General features: G+C 49.9%; 1 protein-coding gene across 1 annotated transcript in view; it reads right to left on the bottom strand.

Annotated features, from left to right (window-relative positions):
• Window positions 1-21,304, bottom strand: part of LOC138854084 (cell adhesion molecule 1-like) — a 296,513-nt gene extending 275,209 nt beyond the window's left edge. Inside the window, exons 1-2 of the mRNA XM_070095067.1 lie at window positions 21,200-21,304; window positions 2,776-3,018 (exon numbers count right to left, since the gene is read on the bottom strand). Coding sequence (XP_069951168.1) covers window positions 2,776-3,018; window positions 21,200-21,304 — 348 coding nt within the window. The remainder of the gene's footprint in view (window positions 1-2,775; window positions 3,019-21,199) is intronic.
• Window positions 21,305-21,543: the final 239 nt, after the last annotated feature.

Genomic DNA, 21,543 nt, shown 5'->3' with positions numbered 1-21,543 from the left:
CCCAAAAGAGTCAGTGGCTAATTTCTGTTGGGGTCCTAGATTATTGTATTAAGGAAAGACGCTGAACCACAGGGGTTATACAGCACCTGGGAAATGGACGGTAATCAGGTCTGGAGTCAGTAGGAGGTAAAGTTCAATTCCTTGCATCAAGAGCCCCTCGCAGGCATGGAAGGAAAAAACCACCAGACCGTCTTCACATAATCACCCTTGAGAGAGCACACCAGGGACTGACAACCCACATACAATGCAATCAATGAAAAGTTGTTAAAATAATTTTGGATTGATAGTGTTTTGATAGTGATAGTGTTTTGTTCGTGCTAGTTTTATTTTTTTTTTTTTGCTTAATATATGTGTTTTATATTAGTTTTATTGCTAACAATAATGGATGGTCTGCCAAGTACTCATCGACTCTTAAAACTTTCTTCCCAGAACAATCAACGATCCCCCGAGATATACCAGGAAAGACTCTGCTAAACACTTCCCACAGCTCTTACTATTGTTACATTAATAAACGAAGGGGGGGAGCGGTAAACTCGTAGGGATCATATAGAGCTAGGGGAATGGGAAGCAAACTGAGTCGATCCAATAGTTCCTTTCTGCAAATGTGTATTCAAGTTCCTTTCTGCAAATGTGTATTTTTCACTATGTGTGAAAAAGATAGCCTCTTCACTCTATACAGTACCTCTCTGCAACTATTTTTTTCACTACTCGTCACCTTTTTGCCTTTCTTCTCCATCGAGTGGAGTAGTTTCAATTCTTTGGATGAAGATCCCTTCACGTGCAACGAGGCACCTACATAGAAGTGTCCCCACAACTAGCTACTGTACTCTCCTTAGGTGGACTGCAATCCTCCATCAAGTTAAATGAGTCTTTGCGTCCCGAGCTTTTGTAGGGTTTAAGAGTAATAGAGACGCGTTTATGGCGTCGATGACGGCCGGACGAGGCTATCAGCGAGTCTATATTTCTTCTAAGGGTCTATAAAATACTATAAAATATTCAAAATGGGCAATACCCTGATCGTATTTGACAGAATAGCCTCATATTTTAGGGGAACAAAAATTCCCAAGCGAGTTACTTATCGGGATCAAGGGCAATATACAGGGCTGTCCCCAGACGCAAGAGGAGAGGGAGGGAGGGAATAATGATACAGGGAAAGATAAGGCATAGGGAAGGAGAAAAAAATGGAAAAAATAGAAAGAAGATTATTATTATTTTCACGGGATGCGCTAAACCCGTGTTAAGAACATAAGAATGTAGGAACACTGCAGAAGGCCTACTGGCCCATACGAGGCAGGTCCTTATACAAAGCTAGAAAAGGAGAAAAAGTTGAGAGAAGAATACAAGAGAAAAACGCAAGTAGTTTAAACATAGTAAATTAAATACTGGATGTATTCGCACTGTAAAATGATGTAGAAATGTGTCCAACAGATATAGTAGAAAAATGATGGGAAAGTTCACAGAAAACAATGGATGAATTAATGGAAGTATTTTGAGAGCATCCATGGTCCTACTCTTAATCTGGATAGACCAGAGTACTGATGACAGTAGAAAATAGACAGGATTTTATTGTGACAACACCTCCGCTACCATCACAACCCCTCAACCATCAACACCCGCACTACCACCACCACTACCCCCACCACCACCACCACCACCACCACCACCACCACCACCACCACTACCCCCACCACCACCACCACCACCACCACTACCCCCACCACCACTACCCCCACCACCACCACCACTACCCCCACCACCACCACGACAACCACTACCATCAACACCCGCACTACCACCACCATCACCACCTATATCCTCCACTACCACCAACACCACCACTACCACCATCACCAATATCCTCTACTACCACCAATACCCTCACTACTACCACCACCACTACCACCACTGCCTCCACTACCACCACTGCCTCCACTACCACCACTGCCTCCACTACCACCACTGTCCTCCACTACCACCACTGTCCTCCACTACCACCAATATTTTCCACTACTACCAATATGCTCCACTACCACCATGCCTCCCTCACTACCACCAACACACTCACATCCACACTTCCACTAATACCCCCTCCTACCACCACTGCCATGAATCAGAGAGAGCACACATAACAGCATAAAACAAATTATTCATAATTCAACAGATAATTCTAATCCCTGAGAACCAAAGACAAGATGACCATTACTCAGAAGAGCACTAATGAGCCTTCCTTACCCAGAGCACCAAAAAGCATAACCAAAACCTGAAATATTAAAAAATATAAATTTGTGATCCACTAGATCTGAGGTTCCCAAAACAGAGGTCGCAACCTGAACTAGACATTATGACCTTCATGTGTGTGTGTGTGTGTGTGTGTGTGCGTGTTTGTGTGTGGACTCACTTGCCATGAGTTCAAGCCCCACACGTTCCGCAATTTGTTTGCAGTCGTGTAAGAACATAAGAGAGGGGAACACTGCAGCAGGCCAATTCGCCCATACTAGGCAAGTTCTTCTCAAACCCAAATCCACTAACAAAAATATTTGCTCAACCCATTTTCATTGCTATGCCAGGAATAAGCTTTGATAACCCTATTAACTCATGTGCAAGTCCCATTCATATCCAACCACTCTCAAACTGTTCCAAACCATTACATTCCTATATTCCTTCTATATCTAAACTTATCCAATTTGCATCCATTATTTCGAGCCATAGCCGGGTCGAGGCTGTCTGTTTCCTTGTCGGAGTGCATTAGATGTGAACCCACAAAATGTTACTCACATCAACGGTGATGCCTGGAAGGTCGAAAATCTGCATCTTGGGAGTGTCGGCTGGGATGTAGCGGAAGAACTCGTTCTGGCCGCGGTACCACTTCACCGAGTAGAGGACGTCGCCCTCCTGGTCGAAGTTGCACTCCAGCTCCACTGACTCCCCCGTCACTTGGTGTGACGGCACCTTCACTGACTGCAGTTTGAGTCCCGTCACGCTGCTGCTGCCGCACCCTGTGGGAGAAGGAAGACCCAGGGGTTAGCTTCTGCTCTTTTGTGGGAAGAAGGGGTAGGAGAAGAAACAATGCGGGGTAGTGTTAAGTATCTTTATTCAGAAACGTATCGCCTACGTAGCAGGCTTCTTCAGTCGAGTACAGGGGAATGATCCATCAGGTCAAAGACTCTATATCTCTTAAAACTTCCTACCATGGTATGGTTTGTTTGCAATCGTGTCATTACGATTTCGTGAGTCATACCATTCTTCCTTCTGTCATCTGTGCCTCTCAAAACTTCCTTCCGTCCTCTGTCTAACTGTACTCACCTAGTGCCTCGTACAGTATGATGAATAATGACTCATAACCACAAGATTGATGAAGGTATTACCTGGCGAATAGAGGAAATGGATTTAAGATATGTATCGTAGCCATTGAACAGTCAAGTGGTTAGGTGTCGATTTTCATAACTCATGAGTGGCACTCACCTCTGGCACTCTAGAGGATGTGTCTGTAGTGTCCTCGGCCTTGGTGGTAAGCAGCGATGATCTCCCTGATGGCACTGCCTATTATTATTATTATTATTATTATTATTATTACATTATTATTATTATTATTATTATTATTATTATTATTATTATTATTGTGAAGTCTAGAATCCGTAGGGGTCATTCACCCTCTGGACAATGGAAGGAAATTAGGTTTTACTCCAAGAACTTGAAGGATAGCTCCAATTCCAGGCTGAGAAACTATTACCTATTATATTGGATTGAAGAAGCCACTTGCTGGTGAAACGTTTCCTCCTCAGTAAAGATTCCCAAATGTTGCACAAGTGTTTTATTCTTCAATTTGTTTGTCTTCTGAACCATTTATTACGTCAGTGTTTAGATCATTCTCTGGCTACGAATGAGAAACGTTCAGATTTAAATGTTGCTTGTTTTTCCTTAAGTCTCCTTGTTGTGTGACGTACCATGGTTGGCTGCCTTTAATAGATAAGCCACTGGTGGGCCAAGCAGCGTGGGCTGGTACCAGGGGCAGGGGCACTCACTCCCAGGCAATCACACTGGTGGGCCAGGCAGTGTGGGTTGGTACCAGGGGCAGGGGCACTCACTCGCAGGCAATCACACTGGTGGGCCAGGCAGTGTGGGTTGGTACCAGGGGCAGGGGCACTCACTCGCAGGCAATCACACTGGTGGGCCAGGCAGTGTGGGTTGGTACCAGGGGCAGGGGCACTCACTCCCAGGCAATCACTGATGGGCCAGGCAGCGTGGGTTGGTACCAGGGGCAGGAGCACCCACTCCTAGGCAATCACACTGGTGGGCCAGGCAGCCTGGGCTGGTACCAGGGGCAGGGGCACTCACTCGCAGGCAATCACACTGGTGGGCCAGGCAGTGTGGGTTGGTACCAGGGGCAGGGGCACTCACTCCCAGGCAATCACACTGGTGGGCCAGTTAGTGTGGGTTGGTACCAGGGGCAGGAGCACCCACTCCTAGGCAATCACTGATGGGCCAGGCAGCGTGGGTTGGTACAAGGGGCAGGAGCACCCACTCCTAGGCAATCACACTGGTGGGCCAGGCAGCGTGGGTTGGTACCAGGGGCAGGAGCACCCACTCCTAGGGAATCACACTGGTGGGCCAGACAACGTGGGTTGGTACCAGGGGCCAGGAGCACCCACTCCTTGGAAATCACACTGGTGGGCCAGGCAGTGTGGGTTGGTACCAGGGGCAGGGGCACTCACTCCTAGGCAATCACTGATGGGCCAGGCAGCGTGGGTTGGTACCAGGGGCAGGAACACCCACTCCTAGGCAATCACACTGTTTGGCCAGGCAGCGTGGGTTGGTACCAGGGGCAGGAGCACTCACTCGGAGGCAATCACACTGGTGGGCCAGACAGTGTGGGTTGGTACAAGGGGCAGGGGCACTCACTCGCAGGCAATTACACTGGTGGGCCAGGCAGTGTGGGTTGGTACCAGGGGCAGGGGCACTCACTCGCAGGCAATCACACTGGTGGGCCAGGCAGTGTGGGTTGGTACCAGGGGCAGCGGCACTCACTCCCTGGCAATCACTGATGGGCCAGGCAGTGTGGGTTGGTACCAGGGGCAGCGGCACTCACTCCCAGGCAATCACACTGGTGGGCCAGATAGTGTGGGTTGGTACCAGGGGCAGGAGCACTCCCACTCCTAGGTACCAGGGGCATCACTGATGGGCCAGGCAGTACCAGTGCAGGGCAACCACTTGGCAATACTGGTGGGCCAGGCAGCGTGGGTTGGGGGCAGGCACCCACTCCTAGGCAATCACACTGGGCCAGGCAGCTCCAGGGGCAGGAGCAATCAACACTGGTGGGTCAGGCAGCGTGGGTTGGTACCAGGGGCAGGAGCACCCACTCCTAGGCAATCACACTGGTGGGCCAGACAACGTGGGTTTGGTACCACTGGTGGGGGCAGGAGCACCCACTCCTAGGCAATCACACTGGTGGGCCAGGCAATACCAGGGGCAGGAGCACCCACTCCTAGGCAATCACATGGGCCAGGCAGTGTGGGTTGGTACCAGGGGCAGCACTCACTCGCAGGCACTGGTGGGCCAGGCAGTGTGGGTTAGTACCAGGGGCAGGGGCACTCACTCGCAGGCAATCACACTGGTGGGCCAGGCAGTGTGGGTTGGTACCAGGGGCAGGTGCACTCACTCCCTGGCAATCACACTGGTGGGCCAGGCTGTGTGGGTTGGTACCAGGGGCAGGAGCACCCACTCCTAGGCAATCACTGATGGGCCAGGCAGTGTGGTTTGGTACCAGGGGCAGGGGCACTCACTGGAATCACACTGGTGGGCCAGGCAGCGTGGGTTGGTAGCAGGGGCAGGACTCACTCGCAGGCAATCACACTGGTGGGCCAGGCAGCGTGGGTTGGTACCAGGGGCAGAGCACCCACTCCTAGCACACTGGTGGGCCCACGTGGGTTGGTACCAGGGGCAGGAGCACCTACTCCTAGGCAATCACACTGGTGGGCCAGGCAGCGTACCAGGGGCAGGGCACCCACTCCTAGGCAATACCACGTGGGGGTACCAGGCAGGAGCACCCACTCCTAGGCAATGACACTGGTGGGCCAGGCAGTGTGGGTTGGTACCAGGGGCAGGAGCACCCACTCCTAGGCAATCACACTGGTGGGCCAGGCAGCGTGGGTTGGTACCAGGGGCAGGAGCACCCACTCTTAGGCAATCACACTGGTGGGCCAGGCAGCGTGGGTTGGTACCAGGGGCAGGAGCACTCACTCGCAGGCAATCACACTGGTGGGCCAGGCAGTGTGGGTTGGTACCAGGGGCAGGGGCACTCACTCGCAGGCAATTACACTGGTGGGCCAGGCAGTGTGGGTTAGTACCAGGGGCAGGGGCACTCACTCGCAGGCAACAGGAGCACACTGCAATCACTGATGGGCCAGGCAGGGTGGGTTGGTACCAGGGGCAGGGGCACTCACTCCCAGGCAATCACACTGGTGGGCCAGGCAGTGTGGGTTGGTACCAGGGGCAGGAGCACCCACTCCTAGGCAATCACTGATGGGCCAGGCAGTGTGGGTTGGTACCAGGGGCAGGGGCACTCACTCCCAAGCAATCACACTGGTGGGCCAGGTAGTGTGGGTTGGTACCAGGGGCAGGAGCACCCACTCCTAGGCAATCACACTGGTGGGCCAGGCAGCGTGGGTTGGTACCAGGGGCAGGAGCACCCACTCCTAGGCAATCACACTGGTGGGCCAGACAACGTGGGTTGGTACCAGGGGCAGGAGCACCCACTCCTAGGCAATTACACTGGTGGGCCAGGCAGTGTAGGTTGGTACCAGGGGCAGGGGCACTCACTTGCAGGCAATCACACTGGTGGGCCAGGCAGTGTGGGTTGGTACCAGGGGCAGGGGCACTCACTCCTAGGCAATTACACTGGTGGGCCAGGCAGTGTAGGTTGGTACCAGGGGCAGGGGCACTCACTCGCAGGCAATCACACTGGTGGGCCAGGCAGTGTGGGTTGGTACCAGGGGCAGGGGCACTCACTCACAGGCAATCACACTGGTGGGCCAGTTAGTGTGGGTTGGTACCAGGGGCAGGAGCACCCACTCCTAGGCAATCACTGATGGGCCAGGCAGCGTGGGTTGGTACCAGGGGCAGGAGCACCCACTCCTAGGCAATCACACTGGTGGGCCAGGCATCGTGGGTTGGTACCAGGGGCAGGAGCACCCACTCCTAGGCAATCACACTGGTGGGCCAGGCAAAGTGGGTTGGTACCAGGGGCCAGGAGCACCCACTCCTAGGCAATCACACTGGTGGGCCAGGCAGCATGGGTTGGCACCAGGGGCAGGAGCACCCACTCCTAGGCAATCACTGATGGGCCAGGCAGCGTGGGTTGGTACCAGGGGCAGGAGCACCCACTCCTAGGCAATCACACTTTGGCCAGGCAGCGTGGGTTGGTAGCACCAGGAGGCAATCACACTGGTGGGCCAGGCAGTGTGGGTTGGTCACTCACTCGCAGGCAATCACACTGGTGGGCCAGGCAGTGTGGGTTGGTACCAGGGGCAGGGGCACTCACTCACAGGCAATCACACTGGTGGGCCAGGCAGTGTGGGTTGGTACCAGGGGCAGGGGCACTCACTCGCAGGCAATCACACTGGTGGGCCAGGCAGTGTGGGTTGGTACCAGGGGCAGGAGCACTCACTCGCTAGGCAATCACTGCTGGGCGAGGCAGTGTGGGTTGGTACCAGGGGCAGGGGCACTCACTCCCAGGCAATCACACTGGTGGGCCAGGTAGTGTGGGTTGGTACCAGGGGCAGGAGCACCCACTCCTAGGCAATCACTGATGGGCCAGGCAGTTGGTACCAGGGGCAGGGGCACTCACTCGCAGGGAATCACACTCTTGGGCTAGGCAGCGTGGGGGCAGGAGCACCCACTCCTAGGCAATCACACTGGTCAGGCACTGGTACCAGGGGCAGGAGCACCCACTCCTAGGCAATCACACTGGTGGGCCAGCGTGGGTTGGTACCAGGGGCAGGAGCACCCACTCCTAGGCAATCACACTGGTGGGCCAGGCAGCGTGGGTTGGTACCAGGGACAGGAGCACCCACTCCTAGGCAATCACTGGTGGGCCAGGCAGCGTGGGTTGGTACCAGGGGCAGGAGCACCCACTCCTAGGCAATCACACTGGTGGGCCAGACAACGTGGGTTGGTACCAGGGGCAGGAGCACCCACTCTTAGGCAATCACACTGGTGGGCCAGGCAGCGTGGGTTGGTATCAGGGGCAGGAGCACCCACTCCTAGGCAATCATACTGCTGGGCCAGACACCTTGGGTTGGTACCAGGGGTAGGGGCACTCACTTGCAGGCAATTACTCTGGGCCAGGCAGTGTGGGTTGGTACCAGGGGCAGGGGCACTCACTCACAGGCAATCACACTGGTGGGCCAGGCAGTGTGGGTTGGTACCAGGGGCAGGGGCACTCACTGTCAGGCAATCACACTGGTGGGCCAGGCAGTGTGGGTTAGGTACAGGCAGGGGCAGGTGCACTCACTCTTAGGCAATCACACTGGTGGGCCAGGCAGTGTGGGTTGGTATCAGGGGCAGGAGCACCCACTCCTAGGCAATCACTGATGGGCCAGGCAGTGTGGGTTGGTACAGGGGCAGGGGCAATCACTGGTGGGCCAGGCTGGTACCAGGGGCCAGGGCACCCACTCCACTCAGCACCTCCCTAGGCAATCACACAGTGTGGGTTGGTGGGCCAGGCAATCACACTCGTGGGCCAGGCAGCATGGGTTGGTACAAGGGGCAGGAGCACCCACTCCTAGGCAATCACTGATGGGCCAGGCAGCGTGGGTTGGTACCAGGGGCAGGAGCACCCACTCCAAGGCAATCACACTGGTACCAGGGGCAGGAGCACCCACTCCTAGGCCAGGCCAGGCAGCGTGGGTTGGTACCAGGGGCAGGAGCACGTGGGTTGGTACCAGGGGCAGGAGCACCCACTCCACTCAGGGGCAGGCAATCACACTGGTGGGCCAGGCAGTGTGGGTTGGTACCAGGGGCAGGGGCACTCACTCGCAGGCAATCAATGGGCCACACTGGTGGGAGCACCCACTCCTAGGCACTGGTGGGCCAGGCAGCGTGGGTTGGTACCAGGGGCAGGAGGGCAATCACACTGGTTACCAGGGGCCAGGAGCACCCACTCCTAGGTGGGCCAGGCAGCATGGGTTGGCACCAGGGGCAGGAGCACCCACTCCTAGGCAATTACTGATGGGCCAGGCAGCGTGGGTTGGTACCAGGGGCAGGAGCACCCACTCCTAGGCACTCACTACAAGGGGCATGGGCACTCACTCGCAGGCAATTACACTGGTGGGCCAGGCAGTGTGGGTTGGTACCAGGGGCAGGGGCACTCACTCACAGGCAATCACACTGGTGGGCCAGGCAGTGTGGGTTGGTACCAGGGGCAGGGGCACTCACTCCCAGGCAATCACACTGGTGTGCCAGGCAGTGTGGGTTGATACCAGGGGCAGGAGCACCCACTCCTAGGCAATCACTGATGGGCCAGGCAGTGTGGGTTGGTACCAGGGGCAGGGGTACTCACTCCCAGGCAATCACACTGGTGGGTCAGGTAGTGTGGGTTGGTACCAGGGGCAGGAGCACCCACTCCTAGGAAATCACTGATGGGCCAGGCAGTGTGGGTTGGTACCAGGGGCAGGGGCACTCACTCGCAGGGAATCACACTGGTGGGCCAGGCAGCATGGGTTGGTACCAGGAGCAGGAGCAACCACTCCTAGGCAATCACACTGGTGGATCAGGCAGCGTGGGTTGGTACCAGGGGCAGGAGCACCCACTCCTAGGCAATCACACTGGTGGGCCAGGCAAAGTGGGTTGGTACCAGGAGCAGGAGCACCCACTCCTAGGCAATCACACTGGTGGGCCAGGCAGTGTGGGTTGGTACCAGGGACAGGAGCACCCACTCCTATGCAATCACACTGGTGGGCCAGGCAGCATGGGTTGGTACCAGGGGCAGGAGCACCCACTCGTAGGCAATCACACTGGTGGGCCAGACAACGTGGGTTGGTACCAGGGGCAGGAGCACCCACTCCTAGGCAATCACACTGGTGGGCCAGGCAGCGTGTTTTGGTACCAGGGGGCAGGAGCACCCACTCCTAGGCAATCACACTGGTGGGCCAGGCAGCGTGGGTTGGTACCAGGGGCAGGAGCACCCACTCCTAGGCAATCACTGATGGGCCAGGCTGCGTGGGTTGGTACCAGGGGCAGGAGCACCCACTCGCAGGCAATCACACTGGTGGGCCAGGCAGTGTGGGTTGGTACCAGGGGCAGGGGCACTCACTCCACTACACTGGTGGGCCAGGCAGTGTAGGTTGGTACCAGGGGCAGGGGCACTCACTCGCAGGCAATCACACTCGTGGGCCAGGCAGTGTGGGTTGGTACCAGGGGCAGGAGCACTCACTCAGGCAATCACAGGCAATCACACTGGTGGGCCAGGCAGCGTGGGTTGGTACCAGGGGCAGGAGGGCAATCACACTGGTGGGCCAGGCACGTGGGTTGGTCAGGGGCAGGCAACTCCTAGGCAATCACACTGGTGGGCCAGGCAAAGTGGGTGTGGGCACCCACTCCTTCACACTGGTGGGCCACAGCAGGGGCAGGGGCAGGAGCACTAGGCACTCAGGCAGCGTGGGTTGGTACCAGGGGCAGGAGCACTCACTCGGAGGCAATCACACTGTGTGGGCCAGGCAGGCAATTACACTGTGGGTTGGTACCAGGGGCAATCACAGGGGCACTCACTCCCACTCCCTGGCAATCACACTGGTGGGCCAGGCAGTGTGGGTTGGTACCAGGGGCAGGAGCACCCACTCCTAGGCAATCACTGATGGGCTAGGCAGTGTGGGTTGGTACCAGGGGCAGGGGCACTCACTCCCAGGCAATCACACTGGTGGGCCAGGTAGTGTGGGTTGGTACCAGGGGCAGGAGCACCCACTCCTAGGAAATCACTGATGGGCCAGGCAGTGTGGGTTGGTACCAGGGGCAGGGGCACTCACTCGCAGGGAATCACACTGGTGGGCCAGGCACCATGGGTTGGTACCAGGAGCAGGAGCAACCACTCCTAGGCAATCACACTGGTGGGCCAGGCAGCGTGGGTTGGTACCAGGGGCAGGAGCACCCACTCCTAGGCAATCACACTGGTGGGCCAGGCAGCGTGGGTTGGTACCAGGGGCATGAGCACCTACTCCTAGGCAATCACACTGGTGGGCCAGGCAGCGTGTTTTGGTACCAGGGGGCAGGAGCACCCACTCCTAGGCAATCACACTGGTGGGCCAGGCAGCGTGGGTTGGTACCAGGGGCAGGAGCACCCACTCCTAGGCAATCACACTGGTGGGCCAGGCAGCGTGGGTTGGTACCAGGGGCATGAGCACCTACTCGTAGGCAATCACACTGGTGGGCCAGGCAGCATGGGTTGGTACCAGGGGCAGGGGCACTCACTCCCAGGCAATCACACTGGTGGGCCAGTTAGTGTGGGTTGGTACCAGGGGCAGGAGCACCCACTCCTAGGCAATCACTGATGGGCCAGGCAGTGTGGGTTGGTACCAGGGGCAGGGGCACTCACTCTCAGGCAATCACACTGGTGGGCCAGGCAAAGTGGGTTGGTACCAGGGGCAGGAGCACACACTCCTAGGCAATCACACTGGTGGGCCATGCAGCGTGGGTTGGTACCAGGGGCAGGAGCACCCACTCCTAGGCAATCACACTGGTGGGCCAGGCAGCGTGGGTTGGTACCAGGGGCAGGAGCACCCACTCCTAGGCAATCACACTGGTGACGTGAAGAGTTTATGGGGCGAGTAAAGGGTCTTGACCCTCCCATTAGGGTCTTAGACTCTCCCTCGGGACTCCCCTCATTTGAGTTGCTCTTTTCTTCCCCTCCCTCAGCCTTCCATCGTTATCCTCTACATTTTCTTTCTTCCATTTTTTCCCTCGTTGTACCACATTTCTAACTTTTTTGTTGATATTTCTTTTTGTTTGTTGTCGCTGTCTTTATTTACAGTTAGATAGGTTATCTCTTGTTTTTTTCCTTGCTGGTGCTGCTCTTTTTTTTTTATTTACCTTCTCTCTTGTCTTCTGGTCATTTTGTTATACTTCTCCCTTTATCTTCTGGTTTATCAATTTCTTCTCACTTTTAGTCTCTCAGTTGTCCCGGAATGCATAAACAGCATGTAATTTAACGATCACTAGCCATCACCCAGAGCCAGGACCGACACCAGGAGCAGTTCGCAGATCGATGACTCTTGGAATCACCAACAGGCAAAATACTGGTCTGTAAGAATACTAGTCTTCAGTCTTTAAGACTACTAGTCTTTAAGAAAGAGTCACAGTAATCTGCATCAGGAAGACGACCTTGTACCATGGCACCATCACATTCTAAGCCCTTCGAGGGGTGTACCTTGATTCTCCTGACACGCTCTTAAACATGGAACTAGAGCATTCGTCCCCTTTGTATCAAACGTGATTGCTTCTCAGTCCTCAGGCACTGTATGACTCCTGAGAGTTTAGCGCTTCTCCATCATAATTTTGAATGTGCATCTTAGAGGCGCACTTGATATGTCGATCATTCAGTGGCTACAGTCAGTGGGTGAGACAGATATGCAAGTGGATGAACTAAAGGAGACAGTAACTATTACAAGAATGATGGGCTGCAGACACGACAGGTAACGAGGGCGCTCAGAAAGAATGAGGTAATTTTAGGAGTGCACTACTAGAGTGGACAGCAGATGTGGGTACAGAAGGGTAGGTGCAGGTGGAAGGATGCTTGATTAGTGGAATGATAAGAGGATGGTAAAGAATACACAAATAATCCGCACATAGAAGCAATATTGGCATTTGAGAGGTTTAAATTGTGTAAAAATAATACACTGAAGGCAGAGTATACAAAGAGTGTTAAAAGTGTGCAATGAAATATCCACCTATTCTCTCAATGAGAGAATAGGTGGGTATTTATCAAATTGTTTTGCTTGTTTTGGGAAATTCTGAAGAGAAGTTGCAAATGTTGGTGGAGTTTGAAAGGGAGTGTATAAGAACATTTAAAAAATATGTATATAAAAAAGAACAAGGTGATGAATAACAATATTTTAGGCAATGAAAAGTTGGATACCAGATTGGAGGAAGTTTGGAGAGAGAGAGAGAGAGAGAGAGAGAGAGAGTGAGTATTTAGATACCTGTTAATGGACGTGTCGGCAGATGGATCGATAAAAGATGAAGTGAACCATAAAATGGTAAGTGGAGTGTTGAGAGGCCTGTGCAAAGAAAAAAAAAAAGATTATGGTGGCAAAATGGGGAATGAGAACGGTATCATCTCCATTTTTATAGATGTGAGGAATAACGTTGTAAAGTGGATGAGAGTGGAGGCAATGAAGACGTCATGTTTGAGAACAATGATGAGTAGAAGGTAGATGCTAGTGAGGGATTGTGAAAGGTATAATTTGGAAGACGGAGAAGAGTTTGAAGTGGTTTGGGCATTTTGAGAAAAGGCATCTGAATAGGTTGCTAAAAGGGTCAGGGTCATCCTAGGAAGGGTTGGACTGAGGTTGTGAAGGTTTCTAGTGGTATTAGCTTGAGTATACAGTAACCGTGTATTAGTGAATTATATCGGAGGGAGTGAATCAGGTGGTTATAAGGATTTAACGTGTTGTTAGAGTAACTTAAGTAACTGGTATGAAGCAGTTCAATGTAACCGGTTAGCCGGACTGAAGTCCTGGAGCTGGGAAGGACAGTGCCAGCACTGAAGGAAGTGTTAGGTGCAGTTCGGAATGACATGTATTGTGATGTCTGCGCGTCTCTTTCCCACAGCCAAGATGATGGTAGACAAGGCTAAGGAGGAGATGTGCCAGTACTGTCAGCACGTTGTTCAGCGGCCCCTAACACACTATCTTCTGGAGTGCGAAGTTACTGAGACACTCCGCAGGCAACTAGGAGTGATATTCCCTCCCGAAGAGGACCCAGAGATGACTGCGGCCACACTAGTGTACCATGGAGTCAACGAACCAGACAAGCTGTTACCTGTGATAACGACATATCCTCCTCCTCGCTAGTGTCCACAGTTAGGAGTACATACGGTGTTGTCGCTTATGATATGCACCAGTTGAACTGACCAGAAGAGTGCTTGAGCAGCATACGTCGCATCATTGTAGAAACCTTTCTCCCTCGGGAGCCAGAGACGGGTCATCGCAAGATTGAGACCCGTGCCCGGACTACGGTCTTGGCAAACATTATACATACATACATACATACGTCTCCGGCAAAACAGCAGTTGAATGAACGATGGTAATATTTTTTTCAGTCGTTTCCAATGTAACTTGATGGGAGACGACTAAAGTGTTAAAAAATTAAACGTAATATTGTGCATTATAATCTGAAGACTATTTACTGACTGGTAAAAATAAAAATAAAAAGTTAAATTGAGTACAGCAACTAAGAAGGTATTATGTGTGTACTCATCTGTTTGTGGCTGCAGGGGTTGAGTCTTAGCTCCTGGCTCCGCCTCTTCACTAGTCGTTACTAGATACATCCTCTCCATGCTCAAAGAGCCTTATTGTGCCTCTTCTTAAAACTATGTATGGGTCCTGTCTCCACTACATCACTCTCCAGATTCTTCCAATTCCTGGCGACTCTAAGGCTGAAGAAATACTTCCAAACATCTCTATAGCTGGGGACACAACTTCCAGTTGTGTCCCCTTGTTTCTGTGTCCTGTCGCTGAAACATTCTGGCCTTCACCTTGTCAGTTCCTCTCCAATATTTTATATGTTATCATGTGTCCCCTATCCCTCCTGTCCTCCAGTGTCGTCAGGTTGAGTTCTCTTAACCTCTCCTTGTAGGACATATCCCTTAATTCCGGGACTAGTCTTGTGTGTGTGTGTGTGTGTGTGTGTGTGTGTGTACCATAAAGCGCTAAAGCCGTGTGGGTGGACGCTCCTTCTTCCGTCCACTTATCGTGTCCCAAATGGTAGGAAAATCGTGCTTAAGTTACGGAATGTTTGCAAGACAATATAAAATTGTAATATTGTTAATCCTGGAGTTACTAAACATATGGAAAAAAGTTTAAACAAACTAGCATAAATGTTTAAAAAATTACAGAAACATCTGGCACATCGGCTCACGACGATTAGGAATATTTGTCATTTTTTTTTCCAAGGTTTGTAAATTTAAGGTGAAATGTTTCTTTCGATCTTTCTGGACGGTGCTTCGCGGTAATCTAATTTCCAAAGATGTTCTCCATCACATTTGCACGCACATCTCCACATACTTGAACACTGCCACAAGGTGCTTTGTCCCATATTTCCACTCTTTATGACCATCCGCTTTGTGTGTGTGTGTGTGTGTGTGTGTGTGTGTGTGTGTGTATGTATGTCATGCCGAATAGGTAAAACTCACGATTTTGGGTTAAATAGCAACGCTCTTCTTGGCGAATAAGGCAAGCGGAAATTTGTGTATGCAGTAATTTCGCAAAAAAACATTCCGAACCTGACGAAAAAATATATATTTCATTATGTTTGTTTGTTAAATTATTGTAAATTTATCTAAAATATAGTTAGTTGGATTAGTCTAAATTAAAATGAGCTTGTTATAATAAGGTTAGGTGAGTTTTCTAAGGTTCTTATGGTACAAATTATTAATTTTGAGATTAACATAAATGAAAAATATATATTTAAAGGTATAAAAGAAAATTTTAGAAAGGACTGAATTTTAAATGAGTTCTTGCTAATTGACAATTTTTACCTATTCGGCAAAACACACACACACACACACACACACACACACACACACACACACACACACACACACACACACTCACACTCACACACACACACACACACACACACACACACACACACACACACACACACACAGGGAATACTTGTCAGGAAGACAGCAGCGAGTCATGGTACGTGGCGAGGTGTCAGAGTGGGCACCTGTGACCAGTGGGGTCCCGCAGGGGTCAGTCCTAGGACCAGTGCTGTTTCTGGTATTTGTGAACGACATGACGGAAGGAATAGACTCTGAGGTGTCCCTGTTTGCAGATGACGTGAAGTTGATGAGAAGAATTCACTCGATCGAAGACCAGGCAGAACTACAAAGGGATCTGGACAGGCTGCAGACCTGGTCCAGCAATTGGCTCCTGGAGTTCAATCCCACCAAGTGCAAAGTCATGAAGATTGGGGAAGGGCAAAGAAGGCCGCAGACGGAGTACAGTCTAGGGGGTCAGAGACTACAAACCTCACTCAAGGAAAAAGATCTTGGGGTGAGTATAACACCAGGCACATCTCCTGAAGCGCACATCAACCAAATAACTGCTGCAGCATATGGGCGCCTAGCAAACCTCAGAACAGCATTCCGACATCTTAATAAGGAATCATTCAGGACCCTGTACACCGTGTACGTTAGGCCCATATTGGAGTATGCGGCACCAGTTTGGAACCCACACCTAGCCAAGCACGTGAAGAAACTAGAGAAAGTGCAAAGGTTTGCAACAAGACTAGTCCCAGAGCTAAGAGGTATGTCCTACGAGGAGAGGTTAAGGGAAATCAACCTGACGACACTGGAGGACAGGAGAGATAGGGGGGACATGATAACGACATACAAAATACTGAGAGGAATTGACAAGGTGGACAAAGACAGGATGTTCCAGAGATTGGACACAGTAACAAGGGGACACAGTTGGAAGCTGAAGACACAGATGAATCACAGGGATGTTAGGAAGTATTTCTTCAGCCACAGAGTAGTCAGTAAGTGGAATAGTTTGGGAAGCGATGTAGTGGAGGCAGGATCCATACATAGCTTTAAGCAGAGGTATGATAAAGCTCACGGCTCAGGGAGAGTGACCTAGTAGCGATCAGTGAAGAGGCGGGGCCAGGAGCTCGGACTCGACCCCCGCAACCTCAACTAGGTGAGTACAACTAGGTGAGTACACACACACACACACACACACACACACACACACACACACACACACACACACACACGCACGCACGCACATATACGCACGCATATACAACAGACCTCGTGTCTAATCGACATGTGCTTAGGACAAAATGGTAACTAACACATATGCATACATGTCCCTGGTATGTGAGTAGTCGTACAGAAGAGCAGCAAGTTATATATGATTCAAGAGGACGTGGGTGTCTGAGTCTGCTCCTTCGACATGAATAGTCACTTTGAGATGATTATCGACTGAGGTTCGGGCGTACGCACAGTACTCATAACCTTCAGTGCTTGTGCTTCCTTCTGTGCCACATGTGTCGTGCACCTGAATGTACGAAACAATCTAGAATGTTTGCCCACGATATCTGCCTTTTCCCTTTTTTTTTAATTACTGGGTTGCCTGCCTGTAAGAACCTTAGAATGGGTACCTGGGTGTTAGTCGACTGGTGTGGGTCGCATCCTGGGACAAAACTGACTTTGCCCGAAATGCTCTGCATAACAAGCGGTTTTCTATATAGTAGTATGTCATTGATGTCAGCTATGGTCTGTATACCTTGTGCTTGTACTTGTAGAATTAAAGATATTATATTATTAACATTATAAAAATAAACTTTTATGAGAGTCTTTTGATACTGACAACTTTTTATTTATTTTTTTTTTTTTGGGGGGGGGGCTGATGTTGGTTATTTATATTTCGTGTTATCGCATTTTGTGTTTTGCTCGTGTTAATATTTTTGTTATTGCTGCTCATTTGATCTTGGATGTTGTGTGTGTTTTCATTTACTTTTATTGCCAAGAGCTCTGAGGGATTTTTCAAGTCAGTTTTCATTAGATCTCTAATCAACTTTCCCCTCACTCAGGACGTCCCCTCACGCAGGACGTCCCCTCACGCAGGACGTCCCCTCATGCAGGACTCCCGTCCCTACTTCCACCTCATTTCACAACAGTGTATGGGCGCCATTAAAGATCCACTAGATTGCGTGACACTGCGCCATAATCAGGTTAAGGGAACCTGTAGCAGATAACTACACATAACAGAGGTGAAGCACCTCTGCCTATTCCACATGTAAACTCGGTGTAGAAGAGGAGGCAAACAGCCTCTCCCATTACCTAGTTGAATGTCAAATTGTCATGAATTTGCCAATTATGATACCTTTGGTTAAAAGGCATTTATTCAGAGTAAAAGTGATTAATTATATGCATTTTATTGAACTTTTCATATTTAATTAAAAAATAGTGAAATAATATTATACATACAGACAATAGAAAAACTTGCTAATTAGAAGCCTTGTGATATCCCACCTGTAAACGAATTTATACTGTACAAATTATATGTAAACCTGTACATATATATATATATATATATATATATATATATATATATATATATATATATATATATATATATATATATATGCAATAAGATCACAGTAAACAGGTGATTTCAAAATATGCAAAACAACCACTCTGAAAGAATAGAGAAATTCCAAGCGCTGTCGTGACTACTCACATTATCAAGTTCCTTGATAATGTGAGTAGTCACGAAAGCGCTTGGAATTTCTCTATTCTTTCAGAGTGGTTGTTTTGCATATTTTGAAATCACCTGTTTACTGTGATCTTATTGCATATATATATATATATATATATATATATATATATATATATATATATATATATATATATATATATATAAATATATAATTTGTATGTATGCATGCATGTGTCCACATATGGATATATATATATGCAAATTTTTCCGAGTATGGATTTGAAAGTGTGTATGTCTGTGTATCTTTGTGTGTATATACATATGAATGTGTGCGCATGTACATGTATGTGCGTATATACAGATGCATATATGTAATGTAATGCCCTTCAGCCCTTTTTAATTAATCTTGGGTCAACTTACACTTGGTGGGTGTTGCTTTAGCACATGTGAAGCAGAGTTGGTTTTTGATGTTCAGACAGGTTGTGGGTAGCGCCATTATGCATTTTTCTATGCATGTAATGACTGTGTTATTAAATATTAATGTATGTACGTAGTTATTTCAAAATTTCTCTCCATCCTTACCCCGTTTTTCTTCTGTCTTCTATATATACAGTACTTATTGCCCCGGTCAGGGATGATGGTGGTGGTTTAAAATTTAATTTCTCCTGTGTATGGTATAGGCTGTACTGAGAAATGGAATTTCCCAAGCAATAATAACTCCAGCAGTGATGGAATAATGACGCCTTAGAAATTCCTGTACCTGAAGAACCTTTAATGTAATACTTAACGATATCCTCATCATCCAGTAAGGTCAGCTCGGGCTGACACTATTGAAATCTCCCAGCTCGGGCTGACACTACTGAAGTCTCCCAGCTCGGGCTAACACTACTGAAGTCTCCCAGCTCGGGCTAACACATTTCAGCACTGTATATAACTCATCCTGTGTTATGGAATATTAAAGGGAAACATAGCTAGCTTAGCAGCACATTGCTGATGTATCCATCTTGCTTAAAACTACCCCCTCCCTAAATGCAGTGTGTCACCTTTTCCTTTGAAGTACATTCCCCACATCTCCGCTTACATTAGTTTCCATTTTTTTCCCAATTCCTACAGTATGCCACCTCTCACCCTTGCAGTACTCTCTTCAGCTCATCTCCCATGAAGCATCTTCTTCCTCTTGCCCCGCAATAGGCCTCTCATCCCTCACACGGGGGTGGACCGGTAAGCCAGTGGAAGGCCTCGATCAGATGACCGAAAGCTTAAGCTACGGGTCATCATATGACTAAGACCTGCGTCAGGAAACACTTACCCTGTTACCTGACCGACTTTACCTTGTTAGATAAAAGGACACAAGTACAACTAATGTGACATTTTATTGTGGCAACATTTCGCTCTCCAGGAGCTTTGCCAAGCCGTTACAAAGCTTGACAGAGCTCCTGGTGAGCGAAACGTTGCCACAATAAAATGTCACATTAGTTGCATTTGTGTCCTTTTACCTAACATACTGTCGGTAATTCTTCCAACATTAATACAAACCTTACGTTACCTAACCTAACCCTCCCTCTCCAAAGTACACTCAGTGTAGTACACCCCAACGCAGTACCTACACTCAACCCTTCACGCAGTATACTACAAACGCCTCCCCATGCAATACGCCTACACATCTCATAAAAGCTGATCCAGTCGAGTGGTGACCCACACAAACAGTCAATTCATTACCTCATTAAGCAGGCCCTGCTCAGAACATTCACAAAGCCAAACAACCCAGCAGCAAAGCCTAACCACTACCCAGTGGGATCGCCACTTCTCGTTATTTCAATTAAGCTTTGAGGTTATTAAGTTGAAGGAGCCCTCGCCTCTCCGGTGGCGGACGCCGATTAGGAGAAGCGAACTTAATTAAAATCTTTCATTATTTTACCGGATGAGATTTCAGGGTTAATATGCAGCGCGCTTGGTTCTCGAGAGGAAGAAGAAAATGGGGAGAAAATATCATCACAAAATGAAGTTACCAGCGGGAGTGGCAGCAGCAGCGGAGAACGGGGGAGAAATTCAATTCAAGGGAGCAATTTTTCAAAGCTCACTCAGGGCACTACAGCCATCCACCTCCCTGGACCGTCGTCAGCGCCTCCGTCCTACTGTTGGAAGGGTTTCACGCCTCCATCTCACGGCACTTTTCCAACACCTCTCTCCATCACGTAACGCTGGTTTGTGATCACACAGATACATAAAACAAGCTTTCATTTGTATAGCGTTTCGCTCACTGTAGAATATTTCCCTGTAATGAAATGAAAAGTTGTCCGTATAAATGTTTGTTTGCGAAGAGGCGCGAGAGACCAAGTTGTAGAGAAGAACATTAATTTGTGACACTACCTTACCTTCCGGACTGGACTTTAGCAAGTAAACAAAAGCCCTGACACTAAGTCTTATACGGCATATTAACACTGAGGTCAGGGTCCTGAGAAGTTGCAGGAGCGGCTCAAGGAAGAGAGGGTAAAGGAAAAGGGAAAGACAACATGGGAGGTGAGGCGAGGAAGTATAAACAGATATAAACGAGAGACTCAAGAAGAGGTAATCAGTTCCTGAGCCTTGGAGAATTATACACAGCAAACAGATGCAGATGAGGTAGTCAGTCCCTCAGCCTAGGAGCAGGTATTCAGTATCTTAGTCTTGATGAATATGAGGGAGGTTAGGTGAGGGGAGGTCAAGGATGAGTAAAATTGTTAATGAATGGGTCGTAGATGTGAGTGATGAGTATATACCTTTGATATACCATTGAAGACCTTCGGAGCCCGGCCAGGCTTGTCCGGTGCTTGCCTGGTCAACCAGGCTATTGCTGCTGGAGACTCGCTGCCCCACATATCCATTATAGCCTGGTTGTTCTGGTACCTGGTGAAGATACTTGTCTAGTTTCCTTGTCTAGTCTTCCTTGTCTAGTCTTCCTTGTCTAGTTTCCAGCAGTGTTTCTGATATCTTCTGGTAAGATGTTGAATAGTCTGGGACCCCGGATGTTGATACATTGTTCCCTTATTGTCCCCACCGCACCCCTGCTCCTCATTGGGTTTATTTTACACTTCCTTCCATATCTCTCACTCCAGTATGTTGT

This window comes from Cherax quadricarinatus, chromosome 49, assembly GCF_038502225.1.
Source record: "Cherax quadricarinatus isolate ZL_2023a chromosome 49, ASM3850222v1, whole genome shotgun sequence".
Taxonomy (NCBI): Eukaryota; Metazoa; Arthropoda; class Malacostraca; order Decapoda; family Parastacidae; genus Cherax; species Cherax quadricarinatus.
The sequence above is the reverse complement of the archived record's forward strand: the minus strand, read 5'-3'. Positions and strand labels throughout refer to the sequence as shown.